Source organism: Carcharhinus amblyrhynchos, chromosome 21 (assembly GCF_965287045.1).
Source record: "Carcharhinus amblyrhynchos chromosome 21, sCarAmb.v2.hapA, whole genome shotgun sequence".
Taxonomy (NCBI): Eukaryota; Metazoa; Chordata; class Chondrichthyes; order Carcharhiniformes; family Carcharhinidae; genus Carcharhinus; species Carcharhinus amblyrhynchos.
This window is the reverse complement of record NC_137344.1, coordinates 37463239-37483109: the sequence shown is the minus strand read 5'-3', so window position 1 is coordinate 37483109 and position 19871 is coordinate 37463239. Positions and strand designations below refer to the sequence as shown.

Below are 19871 nucleotides of genomic sequence, written 5' to 3'. Positions count from 1 at the left end.
TCCTGCCCTCCCATACACTCAAAGATCTTTGCATGGAGAATTAGTCTGTCGAGTCATGTGAAAACCCATGGCATAAACCTGAGTAGATGTCACCCTCAAATCAAGAGACAGTTGGTGACGAGACGTTAGTGTTGATTAATATTTATGTAGCCTATGTTCCAGTTTTCCTTATGATTCAAACTGATACCAGTTGAACAGGGGCGCGACTTACATCATCTGTGAACTATACAGTGAATTTTATGGCATTTAGAGACATAGTCATAGAGGTTTACGGCATGGAAACAGGCCCTTCAGCCCAACTTGTCTATGCTGCCCTTTTTTTAAACACCTAAGCTATTCCCAATTGTCCACATTTGGCCCATATCCCTCTATACCCATCTTACCCATGTAACTGTCTAAATGCTTTTGAAAAGATAAAATTGTACCCGCCTTTACTACTACATCTGGCAACATGTTCCAGGCACTCGCCACCCTCTGTGTGAAAAAATTGCCCCTCTGGACACATTTGTATCTCTCACCTCTCACCTTAAACCTATGCCCTCTAGTTTTAGACTCCCCTGCCTTTGGGAAAAGATATTGACTATCTAGTTGATCTATGCCCCTCATTATTTTATAGACCTCTATAAGATCACCCCTCCGCCTTCTACGCTCCAGAGAAAGAAGTCTCAGTCTATCCAGCCTCTCCTAATAACTCAAACCATCAAGTCCCGGTAGCATCCTAGTAAATCTTTTCTGAACTCTTTCTAGTTTAATAATATCCTTTCTACAATAGGGTGACCAGAATTGTACACAGTATTCCAAGTGTGGCCTTACCAATGTCTTGTACAACTTCAACAAGACGTTCCAACTGCTGTATTCAATGTTCTGACCGACGAAACCATTCATGTTGAATGCCTTCTTCACCACTCTGTCCACCTGTGACTCCATTTTCGGAGCTATGAATGATATTCGATACAGTATTTAAGGTTGATGCTAAAAAATTCTGTTATTCATATTTTTCATTTTACAGTAAGCGAAGGATTGACATTGTACACAGACACATTGACAGAGGAAAGCCATATTGTGTAGGCAGCAGAGACAACAAACACAATGCTTTCAGAATAGGAGACAAGAGGCACTTCCTGGAGGTTTGTGAATATTGATTACCACACCAGTTCTGGGTGTGTGGTCAATAGACAGCATCAAAATAATACTGAACAAACAATACAATATAATTACAATAACTCATGCATGTATGGGCTTACCAGACTTTAGATCTCATCCCCGTTTTGTGCAATAATTCGAACTATAAGCACACACCTGTGACCTGAACTAAAAGCTGCTTAGCCAGTTTGATCGTGACCTCCTCGGGTGATGTGTCATATTTCTACAACTGCAGGCGTTGCCCAGAAAGCATTCAAGGATGACACACAAGGTGCAAACTGCAATTATCCAGGGAAGGTTCTGTGACTGGTGGAATCTCCTTGAGCGTGGCCACACAAGTCACCTGCCATTTCTGAATGGCTCCGATCTGGTCAACAGCAGCTTTAATGTGAAACCATCAGTCTTTCAGCATTTCAAAAACAGCAAATACTAAAGCAGTCAATGTCGGGGCTTCAGGAGGGTGCCGAGCTGGCACAGATATGGCAGAGTGAAACACCCATTTAACCTGGGCTGAAGCAGAAGGGGTGGTTGAATTTCATCAGCAAGTACGATTTGATGGCGCACAGGCCAAACCACCGGTGCTGTTGTTCCATTCTGATGGCCGAGGAAGCCTGGGAATTGAGCTCCGAGGAAAAAGATGTTTCTTCATCTTCTGCTCCCAGTGGAACAGAATCTCTTTGGGATTGATTACATTTCCCTCGCAACTGTTTAGGCCTTTCTAAGCCGAGCCTAAAAATTCACCATCACGCAAACCAGCCTCCCATCCATTGGCTCAGGAAAGCAGCCAGCACAATCAAAGACCCCATGCACCCCAGACATATTCTCTTCCACCATCTTCCGTCAGGAAAATGATAAAAAGTCCGAGAACATGCACAAACAGACTCAAGAACAATTTCTTCCCTGCTGTCATCAGACTATTGAATGGACTTATATATTAAGATAATCTATCTCTTCACCCTATTTGTGACTGCAACATGATATCTTGCACTCTATCCTCCCTTGCCATGTAACCTATGCACTGTATGTTTTGTCTGAATAGTGTGCAAGAAACAATACTTTCCATGGTATCCCAATGCATGCGACAATAATAAATCAATTCAAATCACCCATTTGCACTGGCTTGTCATGGAGAAGCAGTGAAGTGAATTTCATATTCACACACAATCCTTCCCCTTGACCTGCAGCTCTTCCCGGAATACAAAAGTTTGTGTAAACTGGGTGAATTCCTGGTAGGGCAACTTCCACTCTAAAGACTGGGTGTAAATCGGCCAATCTGCTTTCAACATATAAATTGGTACAATAATCCATGGCAATGTCAGACAACCTCTGCCCCACCTTAGTTCCTTTTCCTCTATTGTGTTGTGATCGTGGGTTCGCACTGAATTACAAAGTACAATATCCATAGAAGAAAACCTTGCAAGGAACCCCCTCAGTCTTCTCAATACTGTGAATAATTACACTAGAAAATTTATCTACAAAGTAAATTCCTTGTACTTCTCTGGCTAGAATACGCCTCAACAAAGTACTTAATTGGCTTCATAGTTCAAATCATTGCACAAAATAGAGATGAGATCTGAAAATCCAGAGACTGGTGAGCCCATAAATTTGTGAGTTATTGCAATTGTTTTGTTTATTCAGTAATATTTGGTGCTGTCTATTGGGTCGTCCTAAGATTGTGAAAGATGGTATAAAATTTCTCTTTAAAGAATTTTATATAGGGACATTGGACATGTGAGTAGAAGTAGGTCATTTGTCCCTCTGAACCCATTCTGATATTCAATAAGATTGGCTGTAGTCTCATGTGCATTTTGCCATCTGCCCAGTGTCCACCTCCCACCGACCTCCATAACCATTGACAGCCTATTCTACCAAAAATCTGCCTCACCTTGCCTCAAATAAATTCAGTGATCTAGCCTCTACTGGTAACTTTCTGGTAATTGAGGCATAGCCTCAAAATACGGGGGAGTCAATTTAGAACAGAGTTGGGGAAGAACTTCTTCTCCCAAAGGGTAGTGAATCTTTGGAATTCTCTGCCCAATGAAGCAGTAGAGGCTACCTTGTTAAATGTGTTTAAGTCACAGATAGATAGATTTTTAACCAATAAGGGAATTAAGAGTTATGGGGAGCAGGCAGGTAAGCGGAACTGAACCCACTATCAGATCAGCCATGATCATATTGAATGGCGGAGCAGGCTCGAGGGGCTAGATGGCCTACTCCTGCTCCTACTTCTTATGTTCCAATTGATTTGATTTATTATTGTCACAGTATTAACATATAGTGAAAAGTATTGTTTCTGGTAATGCTATACAGACAAAACAAACTGTTCATTGAGAAGGAAATGAGAGAGTGCAGAGTGTAGTGTTACAGTCATAGCTAGGATGTAGAGAGAAATCAATTTAATGCAAGGTAAGTCCATTCAAAAGTCTGACAGTAGCAGGGAAGAAGCTGTTTTTGAGTCGGTTGGTACGTGACCTCAGGCTTTTGTACCTTTTTCCTGAAGCAAAAGGCGGAAGAGAATGTCTGGGGTGTGTGGCATCCTTAATTATGTTGGCTGCTTTGCCGAGGCAGTGGAAAGTGTAGACAGAGTCAATGAATGGAAGGCTGGTTTGCGTGATGGATTGGGCTACATTCACGACCTTTTGTGGTTCCTTGCAGTCTTGGGCAGAGCAGGAGCCATACCAAGCTGTGATACAACCAGAAAGAATGCTTTCTATGGTGCATCTGTAAAAGTTGGTGAGAGTCGTAGCTGACATGCCAAATTTCCTTAGTCTTCTGAGAAAGTAGAGGCGTTAGCGGCTTTCTTAATTATAGTGTCAGCATGGAGGGACCAGGACAGATTGTTGGTGATCTGCACACCTAAAAACTTGAAGCTCTTGACCCTTACCTGAGGAATATTACTTGATTTGATTTATTACTGTCACATGCCGGTGTGGCACAGTGGTTAGCACCGCTGCCTCACAGCGTCCGGGACTGGGTTTGAATCCTGGCTTGGGTGACTGTCCGTGTGGAATTTGCACATTCTCCCTGTGTCTGTATGGGTTTCCTCTGGATGCTCCAGTTTCCTCCCACAGTCTGAAAGACATGCTGGTTAGTGCATTGACCTGGAGTGTGCCAGAGTGTGGCAACTAGGTGAATTTCACAGTAACTTCATTGCGGTGTTAATGTAAATCTTACTTGTGACTAATAAATAATCTTTAATATATTGGGACACAGTGAAAAGTATTGTCTCTTGTGCACTATACAGGCAACAGTTCATAGACTGTGTAGGGGAGAAGGAAAGGAGAGGGTGTAAAATGCAGTGTTATCGTCATAGAGGAGTTTCAGTACAGTTTTAAAAGCATAGAATGAGAGTAAAAGATAAAATCAGAGGGTATGCTGGGGACAGCTTATCTTGCTCCAGCATCATCTATTTCCCAGCTTTGTTTAGTGCTGTCTGTGATGTTCATCCGCAGAAACGTATTTATCCCCACAAGCAGGATGCATCGTCATTAGTGCAAGGCATCACCGAGAAGAAATGTGTTCTCCAACAAACTGGACTCCATCTTGAATTAACTGTAATACAATCAGTTCAAACTGTTTTCCAACTTCCTGCAGGCACTGTTGAAGTCAGCCACGTAGTAGCAGCAAAGGTCTTCAGCTGAAGTGATAGTAGTCCACTCCTTCCTTCAGCTTCAGTGAATTCAAGTTTTCTTCAAATCCGCCACCTGTCAGGTCCTGTCAAAACAAGAAATGTTAAATCAGACAAGTCAAACCCAGCCTGGTTTCTCATCACACAATCGATGACGTAAGTGCGATTGGCTAATCTATCTTGAAACCTGGCAATGTATCAATGTGCTGGAAGCTTTAACTCTATCCTCACTTATTGAGAAACACGCAGACTATATGAATCATCTTGAGAAGCCAAAGATTTGTGAGCAAGAGCACTACTCTTTGACAGTTTCGAACCGAGTGGGCAGGTTTAAATAGTTTTCTTTCCAGAAAAGTAGTGAAATCGCAGAAACAGTTTGATAGTTGGCTGTTGTGTGCTTGGTTATAACTATACTCTTGATTTGAAGCATCTATCACAGCAGCACCCCATTTTCATTCCACTTGGATGGTGGTTAGCATCCATCTCAGTCAATTAACAACAGGTTTCCTCCCTTCAACTTTCTAGTTAATGCTTTAACTCCTCTTCATTTTAGCATGTTCTTCAATAGGAATTTATCCTATCCAAAATACTGGATAGATTCTTGGATATTCAACTCGCATGCCTGGTCTCCTTGTAACCATGACTCAGTAATCACTTTCAAATTGTATCCCATTATCTCTATTTGTGCTGTTAACTCGTAATTTTATTCTGAATGATATGTGCATTCAGATATGAAGCCTTTTAAGTTTGTCTGATTATTAATTTTCCCTACTCTTGTATGATCCCCTGGTGCAATATGATGTTCCCATGCTCTGTCCTTCTTTTCATTTTATTATTATTCATTATCATTCCTTACTGATCTAGAGAGGTTTATACACAGCAGCTTAGCTCTCTAGTGTAGGTGTTGCTAAGGCTAAAATTTTAAACCCAAATTAATACATCTCTCATCAATTTTTACTGATGCACCATAGAAAGCATCCTTTCCAGATGTATCACAGGTCGGTGTGACTCCTGCTCAGATCAAGTCTGCAACAAACTACAAAGAGTTGTGAACATAGCCCAGTCCATCATGCAAACCAGTTTTCCATCCATTAACTCCATCTACACTTCCCGCTGCCTCGGGAAAGCAGCCGGCATAATCAAGGACCCCACGTACCCCGGACATACTCGCTTCCACTTTCTTCAGGAAAAAGATATAAAAGTCTGACTAACTCAAGAACAGCTTCTTCCCTGCTGCCATCAGACCTTTGAATGGTCCTATCATATATTAAGCTGAACTTCCTCCTCATCCTATCTGTAACTGCAACACTACACTCTGTACCCATCCTTTCCTTCTCCCCTATGTACTCTATGAATGGTATGTTTTGTCTGTGTAATGCACAAGAAATAATACTTTTCATTGTATCCCAATACATGTGATAACAATAGATCATATCAATATAATGTTTATGGTCAAATTACACTTTGTTAAATGTGAGACAGACTCTTGGAGGTTTGTGAAGAATCACTCATTGCCCTGCATTTGGCCAAGACATGGTTCAAATTCATGATTTACGGGTGAAAAGGCATCTGAATTACACCACGTACAATTCAACTCACTTGCCTGCAATTCCGTGCATTGGAAACGTAGCTGACCATTAGATCTCTGGAACCAGTCTTGCAACTTCACAAATTATTTATCTTGGTCTCTTGCCAATGAGATTGGATGGTAATTAAAGGCACAATTGTGCTCATTTAATCTTATTGTGGAAAAATACAAAGATCGTACCGTCTAGTATAGGAAACTCAGCAGAAACCCTACAAACTAGATTTGTAATAAATCTGCTGAGATCTGTAAGACTGGCAGGGCAGAGGCTCTGATGGCCATCTCCAGTGCAACTTCTCTTGCACCTTTCAACTTATTAAAGAGCTGAAACAGCTCTCTATTAAATTACAACCAGGGAACACGATATGTTATATCAAAGGAAAAAAATTACAGTAATTGTGTCCTGACAGGTTTTGATGTGATACTAACAAATACCAGAATCCCCTGCCTGTTGTTAATCCCCTGTGAACCGTCTCTGAATCATCGACAGAAAACGTCACAAATTCACTGGGATCAACAATTGCGATTTCTGATACAATAACCTTCTGATAACAGAGCCCAGTGTTGAAGGAGCTGCCCTCCCATCACACCCACCCCCGAGCAAAGGTTTTGCACTCATGTGCAGGGAAGGGAGAGAAGGAGCAAGATCAAGTTAATCACTCCAGATGCTCTCACATTCCTCACAACAAGCAGGCTCAGAATATTATCGGCAAATTTGTGAAGGCTTGCACACTCATTGGGTTTAATTTTACTCAAGCCTAGTGGGCATGCTTCCACATGGGAGGGGGGAGTTGGGTAGTTGGGTGGGGAGGGGGAGACAAAATAGGGCAGGCGCCCACCCCAACACCTTCCCGCCCACCCCTGAGTTGTCCCCCAAAATTCAGTGGGGGTTGGGCGACAGGCTGGCAGCGAAGTTAGCAACCCACCTGCCACATTTAAACAAATAACCAGAGGTCAATTAGGCCTGTTTTAAAACCAATTGACCCGATAGTATGGGGCCCATACCATAAAAGGTTTGGCATGGGGCAGCCGAGTGGGAGCAGGAAGGCTGCTTATTTAAATCAGGATGTGAATGATGCCGGCATTGATCTGGGTTGTGCGCAATAAAACTCATAACACCAGGTTAAAGTCTGACATTTATTTGGAATCACGAGCTTTCAGAGCATTGCTGCTTCATCGGGTGACTCACCTGATGAAGGAGCAATGCTCCAAAAGCTCATGATTTCAAATAAACCTGTTAGGCTTTAATCTGATATTGTGAGGCTTCTTACTATAAAAACCAGATGCTGGAAGGGCAGGAGGGAACAGTGTCATGGCGGGATAGTGGGGGGGGGGGGGGGGGCAGCATTCTTCGGGGGCTGCACTTTGCTGATTGTAGGGCACCCCTCCCTCAATTTCCCCCTTCCTTTCAATGCAATCTCTCCCTTAAACCCTGCCCCTCCTAATAGCCTACTTAAACGCTCCCAGTCCAAGAATCCAGACTTAGCTCTTCTGGGAATCCATGATCCTTGATCATCATCTTCTCCTGCAGCCCTGGCACCTGCCACTGATGGCTTCCCAGCTCTGCCGGATGACCAGCAGCTCCAGAAGGAAAGACATCTTCCCCAGTGAGGGGCAGAAGTCCTATGTGTCCCTCACTTAGTTGCTATGTCCTGCAGCACCTAATGTCTGTGGGATGGGTCAAACGTGGAGCATGTTAGCTCCACACTGACATGGTTTCCGGGGTGTGGGTTAGACACGCTGCTTGGCAACGCACCCTGCCCCCCCACCCCAATCCCTGTATCATTCAGCCCAGTGACTGAGTAATAGTAGGTGGTGTACAAAGAACTCAAAGAGATGGGGCAGGGATCAGGGGGTGAGAATTATCGTTTCAACTTGGCATTGGAAAAGGTGAATAATGAATGTGTGACAGTTATGACATTTTAGTTCATAATGTTATTTCAATTTTGAGGTCACTGTTGCCATTTTTAATCACCTGATGCTCTAGAAACTGGGAGGGTCAGCAGACAGAGAGAATAAATGTATTTTCACTGAGGCTGTTAAAGGTTTTAAGATAACTCAATTTGGAACAACGTGTTAACAATACTGTCCATTCCACCCTCTGCATTGGCTTTTAGATTGCAGCTGAAGAAGGATTTTTAAGAACGTAAGAAATAGGAGCAGGAGTAGGCCATCTAGCCCTTCGAGCCTGCCCCGCTATTCAATAAGATCATGGCTGATCTGAAGTGGATCAGTTCCACTTACCCGCCTGATCCCCATAAAATCCATTCTTTTTTTGCCAGAGCACAGTGCTGGTGGATGGGACTCTATTCAGGCATTTGTAGCTCTACTGGTGTTGGATGCAATAGAACAGTCACGACCCGATTGCCAGCAAGCACTGATGTCATGTTAGTGCAGAGGTAAGTGATGACAGGGCTGGGAGTCGCAGAGAGTGCAAGAGTTCAGGCTGGTCACAGTCCAATAATCTATCCATATAAGACACAGAGCTACTGTTTCAAGCACTTGACTACAGAAGTCAGTCACGCGGGACCTCAAAAGATAGGACAGCCCTATTTTCCTGGCTTGCTGAGTGAATCGCTGTGTCCTGTTTTTCTCAATTTGCATTCCCAACACCCAGTTTAATTTATCTCTCTGAATTACACAAACCTTGTTTTGAACTGTAGCTTTAGTCAGTCCCAACATGCAAATCAAGGAAGATGAAGTTTGGAAAAGATTATGGGATGTGCACTTGAATTCCGGAGCTCAAGCTACACGGAACTACTGAGAGTAAAAGCCGCCTGTGGATTACACGTCTTTTTTTTTACACGAACGTGTTTGAACACAAGAGAAACAATCTGATTAAGATAAGCCTTTAGCATTGCCAATGACCTCCACGTGACATCAGTGCAAGGCCTTGTGGGATCCCTCGCAGCTCCCAGTTTCGGGAGAGCATTCCAAGACACACATTTAATGACAGATTTTATTAGTCAGATGGGTTCATGACTAAATCAAGATATTTCATTACACGCAGTAAATATGGTTAAGTTGGGGGAGACTGAATTTTACGGCAGAATTGTCCCATCCAGCCCTCATTGGGTTTGGTGTTGGGCGGGGACACAAGATTGGGAGAGGGGCGAAAAATTGGAACACCGCCAGTGGGAAAACAGTTCTGAATTTCCACCTCACCAGCTCCACGGTGGGCGGGGTTTCCCGCTGATCTACCGCAAGGGCGCCATTTGCAAGCACCATCATCATCTTGAGTGCTGCTCGCTGCAATCGTGCAGCCTCTCCCATTTACGTGCCAGATTAGCGGGAAATCAGACTGGCCTGATATACATTTGGAAACGCGTGGCGTGCAGCTGCCAGAGGCAGACATGGAGGAGGCGGAGAGCTCCTCTAATAATGAACAGCAGGAGGGCCAGGAACCCGGAGAGTTGGTTGAGATTCAGCTTCCACGCGAGGAAGCCGCTGAAGAAGCACGATGTGGAAGTCCTGCCCGTGCCACGCTGATAGTTCACAAGCGATTACTAGATAGGCACATGGAGCACACCAGAATTATAGAGAGTGGGATAGCTTGATCTTGGGATTGGACATAGCTCAGCACAACATTGAGGGCCGAAGGCCTTGTACTGTGCTGTAATATTCTATAGAATCACAGAACCCTACAGTGCAGAAAGAGGCCCTTCGGCCCATCGAGCCTGCACCGAACACAGTCCCACCCAGGTCCTACTCCCATATCCCTACATATTATACCCAGCAATTCCTCTAACATCCGCTACCCTGGACACTAAGGGCCAATTCCTTAGCATGGCCAATCAACCTAACCCGCACATCTTTTGGGAGGAAACTGGAGCACCCGGAGGAAACCCACACAGACACAAGGAGAATGTGCAAACTCCACACAGACAGTGACCCGAGCCGGCAATCGAACCCAGGAGCCTGGAGCTGTGAAGCAGCAGCGCTAACCACTGTGCTACCGTTCTAAGATTCCAGGAGATTAAGGTGCAGGCAATGGGAGAAGGCCCCTGAATGTCACGCTATTGCACCAAAAGGGATTGAAGACCAGTCACATTGTCAGCAACGTTTGCACTCACACTTACATCCTCTACCCTCACGGTTCATCAGGTCGTGACCTCTGGAAAGGTCAGTGATGAAACCTGTATGCTTGTACTCTGGGAATTCAGAGTCCGACACAACAGCACCAACACTGCGGCAAATAACTTGCTGCAGCTGTTGCCACCTAAATGCGAAGCAACAGCAGACACTAGAATGAGCGCTTTGTTGGAGATATCATAACCTCGGCTGGTCTTGTGCTTTGGTGCCAGACTGAGGAGACACATCAACAGTTATCCCTCCAGGCCACTCAGCAGCGCTCAGACAATGTTGTCCCAAAAGCAGTAATGGTTACAAACACATTCAACACACAATTCCAATAAAGATTTGGATACATCTCACTGACATTACACAAGGGTCCAGTAACTATCTTTAGTCAAGCTGACACCATTTAATGTTGGAATGTAGTGTAGTGGTATTGTTACTATACCAGTAATCCAGAGACCCAGGGCAAGAGCTGGGGACAAGGATTCAAACTCAACCATGACAGATGTTGAAATGTGAATTCAATAAAAATCTGGAATTTTAACGATGACCATGAAACTATTGCCAATTGTCATAAAAACCCATCTGGTCCAATAATGTTCTTTATGGAAGGGCTAACCTGGTCTGGCCTATATGTGTCGCCAGATCCACAACAACGTGGTTGACTCTCAAATGCCCTCTGAAATGGGGGGTAATTAGGGATTGGCAATAACTGCTGGCCTAGCTGATGACGTTCACATCCCATGAATGAATGGGGAGGCAGGGTGCTAGTGGGAGCTGAAGATGAACTCACCCTGGTGGAGCAGATGAAATTATTCATGCTCTGCCTTCACTGGATTACATTAGCGATTGCCAATGTTATGTTTTGGGTTAGAAACTCCAATGTGTTTTATGGAGCCCACCTGAATCATAAGTTTTGCGTCTTGAATTTCGCTAGGATAAGCATGATATGTTTCACTTCAGATGCAATTCAAAAGACCCACTAGGGAGCTTTTATTAAACAAAGTTCAAGAAAGAATATAGTTAACATAGATAGTAAGAAAATAGCAAGAACTTTTATCAATTACAAACAATAAATAAAACAACCACTATAATGTATAACCCTTAACAAATATATCTAATATGTTCCAATCAAACCAAAATCCTTGCCATAGACAAAACCCTTCAAACAGGTTCCATTCAGCAAAGTCATGTGATAATGGGATTGAGGCCATTAGTTGAATTTTGCCGTCAATTGCTCTTGAGACTCAGAACAGTTTGAAGATAAGACAACTTCCCAAAACACCAGAGCAACTTTGGTCCAATCCCCAACAACAGCAGGTTTTCACCCTTTAGGAAACTAACAGAATTTTCAGAACAACAGGGAGCAAGGAAAAACACTTCTTTTTTAGCTTGCTGTCCCTTCTAAAACTCAAACTCAAACCTGAAGCTCCAAACTGAAAATGAAAGAAAAAAATTGCCCAAGAAACATGACCATACTCCTAACAATGCAGGTTCATAAAACTAATCCTAGAGTAAATACAAACAACCCCACTTAAGCCACTTAAATAGCAATAAAAGGACTCATTGTAGTCAGCCTGGCAACATAATGTTATCAGTTGCTGGCTGAGAAACACTGATGGTGAGAGCTGGCGAGATCATGACTCACAAAACATCTCTTAAAGGTACACTAATGTCACACAGCCACAGTGACCTACTCTGCTGTCAGCACCCAGGCCAGAGAGGTGAGTTTGGTGTGCTTCCTGGAGCCATCCCTCAGGTATGGCAGCTCCTGATGTTTGCATGCTCCTCTGATTAAAGCCTCGAAGGAGTCGCAGTAACACTAGCCATCTCGATACGTCTCCTGAAGACAGCTGGGCTGGTGACAGTGAAATGCACGTGCTCAGCCGGTGGGTCCGGACCTTCAACCCCATTTAGGTGAAGGCAGGGTGGATGAATCACCATCATGTGATTCAGAGAGTTACTCATCTATGTATAATTAATGAGCATCCAAAAGCTAAATCTGGCATGATTTCCCGCCACTCTGACCTAGCGGGGACTGTGCCAAGGAACCTACCCACCACGGCACTTAGTTTCATAAGCAGAAAATTCTGCCCTAATTTTTAAACCAGACAAAAATATGGCCATTTACCAAAAGCAGAATTTCAAATAGATTCAAATGACTGTGGTTGTTGGAGGTCAATTATCTCAGTCTGAGAACCTCACTGCAGGAGGCCCTCAGGGTAGTGTCCCAGGCCAAACCAATTTCAGCTGCTTCATCAATGATCTTCCTTCCATATGGTCAGAAGTGGGGATGTTCACTAATGATTGCAGCATTCAGCACCATTCATGACTCCTCAGATACTGAAGCAGTTCAGGCCTACGTACAACAAGACCTGGACTACTTTCAGGCTTGGGCTGGTAAGTGGCGAGTAATATTCACGTCATACCAGGAAATGACCATCTCCAACAACAGAGTCTCTAACCACCTTCCCTTGACTTTCAATGGCTTTACTATTGCTGAACCCCTCATTATCAATATCCTGGGGGCTACTGTTGACCAGGAACTGGACTAGCCATAAAAATACTGTGGCTACAAGAACAAGTCAAAGGCTGGGAATTCCACAGCAAGTTACCCACCTCCTGGCTCCCCAAAACCTGTCTATCACTGACAATGTGTAAGTCAGCAGCGTGATGGAATACTTTCCACTTACCTGGATGAGTGCAACTTCAAGAACACCCAAGAAACTCAATGCCATCCAGGACAGAGCAGTTCACTTGACTGGCACCCCATCCACTGCCTTAAACATTTAACTACCAACACACATTGGCAGCAGTGTTTGCCACGTACAAAATGTACTGAAGCCACTCACCAAGCCTTCTTTGATAGCACCATCCAAACCTGCAATCTCTACCACCTAGAAGGACATGTGCATCAGGTATATGGGAGCACTGCCACCTGCAAGTTTCCCTCCAAGCCACACAACATTCTGATTTGTAACTATATCGTTGTTCCTTCATGGGCGATGGGTCAACACGGGGCTCACTGCCACCCTCTCAAGGGCAATTTGAGATAGGCAACAAATCCTGGCTTAGCCAGCAATGCCCACATCCCGTGGGAGAATAAATTAAAAGAATGAAACTTTTTTGCATAAGCAAGGATTCATTTTCTTTATCTGGCTAAATTACGCTAGGATTTGGTGCTTTCAAAGCTAAACACAACTTTTGTCACCATTTATGGATTGAATTTCCTTTGACTTAAAACCTGTAAATTAATTTTGCTTGTGATATGGTTTGGAGAGCGCCAAGTAGAGTTGACTGCTGGTGGTGCAGTGATGGGTACGCATTATGTCCAGTTTCTGCTGATCACCGAATTGGAAACGTTCTTAATGGAGGCTTGACTTTGTCATTGTGCCTGTTAAACTTAAGTCATCCTGAACCATTCAGATCTGGTCATATTTTACTTGAGCACACTTTGGTAACATTTACTCATAAAGAAACTTTGTTCTTGGTTACTTCGAAGAATCCTGCTTCAGACACTTTGAAGTAGATTTCCAGCCTGGGTCTGGAGTAAGTTAACAGTAAGTCTTTAATAACAACTCATGACTATGTACATACTTACAGCAAAAAAATACAGGTATGGAGCTGACCCCATTCTGGGTGTGAACCCAACTGTGTCCACTTCCATAGCCTGGACTGTTTTTAAGGTTTGGAAAGATAACCATTTGTAGAATGTGCATGGTGGGTGCCACATCCTGTAATTCACCCCCCAGCTCTTCAATCCTTTGGTACAGGATCTATTACTATTATTAAATTCTTGTTGTATTTTGCTCCCCCTCTCATCTTGGTGCCGTCCACTCCTCCAGGACTTCACTTTTCACATAAGCATCTCAATTAAAACAAAAACTGCCTCACAGATTCACAGAATCTACTGTGCAGAAGAGGACCTTCGGTCCGTCGAGTCCGCAACCAACGCATTCAATGCCCCTAACCTGCCCACCTGATCCCACTTGCTAGCACCTGGCCCATAGTCTTGAATGTTACGGCGTGCCAAGTACTCATCCAGGTACTTTTTAAAGGATGTGAGGCATCCTGCCTCCACCATCCTCCCAGGCAGTGCATTCCAAACTGTCTCTACCCTCTGAGGAAAAAAGTTTTTCCTCAAATTCCCTCTCTATGAATGGTTACAGTATAGAAAGAGGCCATTCAGATCATGGTGTCCAGTCTGACTCCTTGTGGGAGCCCCTGCCTTTCCCTCAGAGTCTGGAAAATCTTTTCCCTCCTGGTAATTACCCAACTCCCTATAGAAAGGCCAGATTGAATCTGCCTCTCTTGCACCCTCAGGCAGGGCATACTACATCCTAGCCATGAGTTGCAGAAAAATGTTTTTCCTCATGTCCTCTCTGATATTTTTTTTTGCCAATGAGTGGCACAGTGGTTTGCACCGCTGCCTCACAGAGCCACTCACCTGGGTTCAATTCTGGACTTGGATAAATGTTGGTGTGGAGTTTGAACTTTCTTCCCGTGTCGGCGTGGGTTTCCTCCGGTTTCCTCTCACAGTCCAAAGACGTGCAGGTTAAGTGGATTGGCCATGCTAAATTGTCCCTAACGGTGGAAGTTTCCTCTCCCGCCCACGGGAATCATAGCGGGCGAGACAGGGCCCTGCAAAGGTTCGTTGACCTTGGGTGGGATTTTCTGATCTTGGGGCAACAGTGCCTGGAAAATCCTGTCCTTAGTGAGCCAAGGTGTGTAGGTTAGGGAGATTTGCAGGGTTAATAGGTGGGTTAAAGGGATAGGGCCTGGGAGGAATGCTCTGTCGCAGAGTTGATGGAGACGTAATGGGCCAAATGACCTCCTTCTGCGCTGTTGGGATTCTATGATCACCCTAAATAGTTTCCTGTGATTCTTGACTCTTCTGCAAATGGCTTCTGCCAAGTTTCTCTCTATCTCCACTTCTATTTGAATGACTGCCTCATATATCAGGTCCTGCATGGATTTTGTAAACAGGAATTGAGACCCTCCCCCACTGGTGCGGACATACTGGAGAGTGACTGGTTTATTGGCTATGGAATTGGACCTTCCATTGCTGGGAAGCAGGAGGAAACCGCACCATGGACATTTTCAGAAACCCTAAAGGAACTATGTCTCAACTGGGACAGTTTCCTGTCTGTTTGTTGGCATTTCCATGGCTACAGGACAAGGGTCCTGCCTTTGAGAGGCTGCTTGCCAATTTTCAGTCTGGCATCTCTTCAATCTCAACAGCGCTGCTGGGAGTTGTGGCCACTGGTAGGACTGCAAGAGGCCTGGAGTAAGAGGCAGAGGGAAGACCCCTTGGTGGCTTCTCTCAGCAGAGTTGGTTCTTGCCACCGGATGGACCCTCCATGGGCCAATTTAAGGAGATGCTCCCCTGAAACCTGGAGGGAGGCTGCTGACTTTTATTGGCTTTAATGGCCAATTAAAGTGGCCTTTAATCAACTATCACTATCAATTAACTAACTAAACCTCCTACCCCTCACTTTTAACTTGTGTCCCCTCTTAACTGACCCTTCAACTAAAGGGAACAGCTGCTCCCTATCCACCATGTCCAAGGGTGTTGAACAGCCTCCAGCTAGAAAAGCTGTCCTTGATCACCCCCTCCACCAATTTGATCTGGGGAGTTACAAAACCAACAGGCACTCCACCCCCCATGCCCATTCCCCCCCCTCCCTCCTGACTCTTAGCCTACACCCAGCAGGGATGGGGGCAGGTGGGTAGTGGGAGAATGATGTGTTACATTATCTCATCAGAAGGCCTGACCTCAACATGGTTTATCATTCAGCCTTTTCAGGTCCCTGCTGTAAACTCCTTTCTACAAGGTCCTCACCCACTCAACCCTGGCGCACACAGTGCCCATTTCATACAAGGCAAAGATTGCGATGCAATTCAGTTGAATTATTATTCAAACCCAGTCCTTGGCTTTAGAAGGACTGTCACGAGTAACTTGAGTTCACATTTTTTTTCCCTCAAACATTGTGCAATTTATTGGATAAAGTTTCACTCTTAAAGGGCAATATCTTGAAGGTCTATTGCCAGTTTGACCATCGGCTACAGGATTTCAATAACGTTAACGTCATTTAGCCTTTGTAAATAAATAAGCAACAAGATTAGATAAACCTTTTTCTTAGATAAGTTAAAGCCTTTCTGACCTTCTTAGGTTTTCGCATGTTAGAAGCTGAGTTTAACTGTGCCATTCCTCTCCTTATTTCCGGGAGTGTTAACCTGCTTATTGGGGGGTGAATTCACACTGAAGCAATGCCATCTCAGTCACTGCCAACACAAACTGACCCCCAGTGTCCAGATAAAAGTGAGTCAGAGTAGGAGGAAATCTCACTCTGCTTCACTTCAGATCATGGGATAGAACATTTAAGTTATAAGAGAGGGTGGATAGGCGTGGGTTGGTTTCTCTGGAGCAGAGAAGACTGAGGGGTGACCTGATTGAGATATTCAAGATTATGAGGGGCATGGACAGGGTGGATAGGGAGTAGCTGTTCCCTTTAGTTGAAGGGTCAGTTAAGAGGGGACACAAGTTAAAAGTGAGGGGTAGGAGGTTTAGGGAGGAAGAAACCTTTTTACCCAGAGGGTAGTGATGGTCTGGAATGTGCTGCCTGGGAGGGTGGTGGAGGTGGGATGCCTCACCTCCTTTAAAAAGTACCTGGATGAGTACTTGGCACACCATAACATTCAAGGCTATGGGCCAAGTGCTAGCAAGTGAGATTAGATAGGCAGATCGGGACCTTTCACGCATCTGTACAGACGCAATGGGCTGAAGGGCCTCTTCTGCACTGTAGTGATCTGTGAACCTAATGTACACTCTGTGCAGCCTGAGACTAGATGCTTTCTAAGCTGCAGAGTCACTGCTGTATGTGAACAATTCTCCCACAATTTTCCCTTGCAAAAGATGTTGATATAAATGCAGTTGCCAAACCATTCAATTGGCTTTCGAAAAAATTCACAAGAAGACAAACAGTAACAAAACAGGTCCAATTTCATATATTTTTCACAAATATATTTTGCAGGAATTGTTAACTTGGAACTTTTACTTTGTATGTAATGGTGTGTTCGTAAGTTGTTTCTGGTGCAATATTAATTAAGCCTAATATTATCAAGCTAATTGCTACTGCACTAAATTTACCTGGACCGACACAGCTGGTAAAAATGATATGTGTGGTGATTACTGAGACTACCCAGATTAGAGATTCTGAACTGGCCCTCTCCCCTCACCCATGCAAATGTAAGCAATTGCACTATGTCCATAAGGAAATCAGTAATCATACTTCATAGAATCCCTACAGTGCAGAAGGAGGCCATTCGGCCTGTCGAGTCTGCACTGACCACAATCCCACCAAGGCCCTATTCCCACAACCCCTCATATTTACCCTGCTAATCTCCCTGACACTAAGGGGCAATTTAGCATGGCCAATCAATATAACTGCATATCTTTGGATCATGGGATGAAACTGGAGCACCTGGAGGAAACCCATGCAGACACAGGGAGAACGTGCAAACTCCACACTGGTAGTGACCCGGGTTCTCTGGCGCTGTGAGGCAGCAGTGCTAACCACTGTGCCTCCCCTTGGAAACATAAATGATTTCACTTGCCTTTTTTATTTTAATAAGACCTGGTATGAATGACTGTGCTGCTGGGTTTCGTACCAAGACAGGAGTGTCATTTTCATTCACTCCCTGAATGATCTTGAAATGCACACTAACATTTCTAATTCAGTGATGGAATCAGTTTATTTTTCAGAGAATCATCAAATCTCTACAGTGCAGAAGGAGGCCATTCAACCCATTAAGTTTGCACTGACCACAATCCCATGCAGGTCCCTTACCCGTAACCCCATGTACTTACCCTGTTAATCTCCTTGGCGCTAAAGGGCAATTTAGCATGGCCAATCACCCCAACACACACATCTTCGGTCTGTGGGAGGAAACCGGAGCACCCAGAGGAAACCCACGCAGACACAGGGAGAACGTGCAGATACCACACAGACAGTGACCCAAGCCAAGAATCGAACCTGGGTTCCTGGTGCCGTGAGGCGGCAGTGCTAACCACTGTGCCACCCAGATGGATTGAAACCATTTCTGCATAGGTCCACTACCTCTAAGCAAGTTAGACAGGAATTCCTTTTCGGGTTGGAGACAATTCCAATCACCTCCTGATCCGTCCATTAAAAAAAAAATACAACCCCTCCCCTCAGGTGGAATTTCACGACAGTTATAGTGATATAAGGGATTCAAGCATATATCTGCAGTAGTGCTGGCCAATCCAACTCTAACCTGAGGTTAGTGGAAAGTGGTCAGGATATATATAGGAACCTCAAGGTAATTCAGGGAGTGTTCCTGTGACAGCAGCACAGATCTGGCTACATAAGGTGACTATAATGACAATCTTATAACCTGTGCTTCTGGTGAAGAAAGTGCCTAATTGGCAGCTCAGGATTGTCGGATAAAACCTAACATTTAAACCTTTGGGTTCTGAGCTCATTCCTTTGCTGATTAAAATCTTGCAGAAAGCTGCTGTCCAGCCAGAGTTTTGGGAAAAGTCACGCAGGGTTAATGCTTTCACCCACAGACAACAGTGACTGAGAACGCAGGTTTGCACGGAAGACAATGGGGTTATTTTGCCGAATTTAATTAAATGGAAGAATTCACTTCCTGGAGTTTTCAATAATTCGACTTCACAACAGGGGATAATTGAAAAACGCGGCAGAATTATTCACACTGTGTTAAAGACGGATTGGGGCGGGGGGGGGGGGCGCGCGCAAAGAGCTGGGGTGCGCACTCTGCTGAACTGGCAACCTCAACTGCAAGGGAGGTTACCCTGGGAGGCAGACTTGTAACTACACTGCTTCTATTAAATGTGCCACAATTCCGTGAGCACACTGTTTGCCCTGTGGTTCTTTAGCAGCATGATGTTCAGGGAACGCAACAACAAAAATAAAGACAACTGGCATCGCTGTTACTTGGGAAAAAGTTCAGAATTTAAAGAATATGTTTGTAATATTAATAAAATATCACTTTGCCTGTTCTTTGGATTAATATTCCTACTAGAACAGTGGACAAAATTATACAAACGTATTAAATATTCCTGCACTAATACCATCAATGGTAATCTGTGAGGCATCGTTAAAATGCCAATCCAAATTAAGGGTGGCATCGTGGTTAGCGCTGCTGCCTCACAGTGCCAGGAACCCAGTTCCTGGCTTGGTTCACTATCTGAGCGGAGTCTGCACATTCATCCTGTGTCTGCTTCCTCCCGCTGTCCAAAAGACATGCTGGTTAGGTGCACTAGTCGTGCTAAATTGCCCCTCAGTGTACCTGAATAGGCACTGATTGTGGTGACTAGGGGATTTCACAGTAACTTCATTGCTATGTTAATATAAGCCTACTTGTGACAATAATAATATGTAAACTTTA

The 19871-nt window shown here is 44.3% G+C and overlaps 1 protein-coding gene across 2 annotated transcripts in view; it reads right to left on the bottom strand.

Annotated features, from left to right (window-relative positions):
* Positions 1-839: 839 nt before the first annotated feature.
* qtgal (queuosine-tRNA galactosyltransferase) overlaps positions 840-19871 on the bottom strand; it is a 301592-nt gene continuing 282560 nt past the window's right edge. Inside the window, exons 12-13 of one of the 2 annotated variants that reach the window (XR_013889124.1) lie at positions 4028-4857; positions 840-935 (exon numbers count right to left, since the gene is read on the bottom strand). Coding sequence is in view for 1 of the 2 variants with exons in the window: in XM_080209035.1 (XP_080065161.1) it covers positions 4777-4857 (81 nt within the window). In the remaining variant the exon portion in view is untranslated. Of the gene's footprint in view, positions 936-3408; positions 4858-19871 lie in introns of those variants that run through there. The other variant, XM_080209035.1, reaches the window with a different exon arrangement.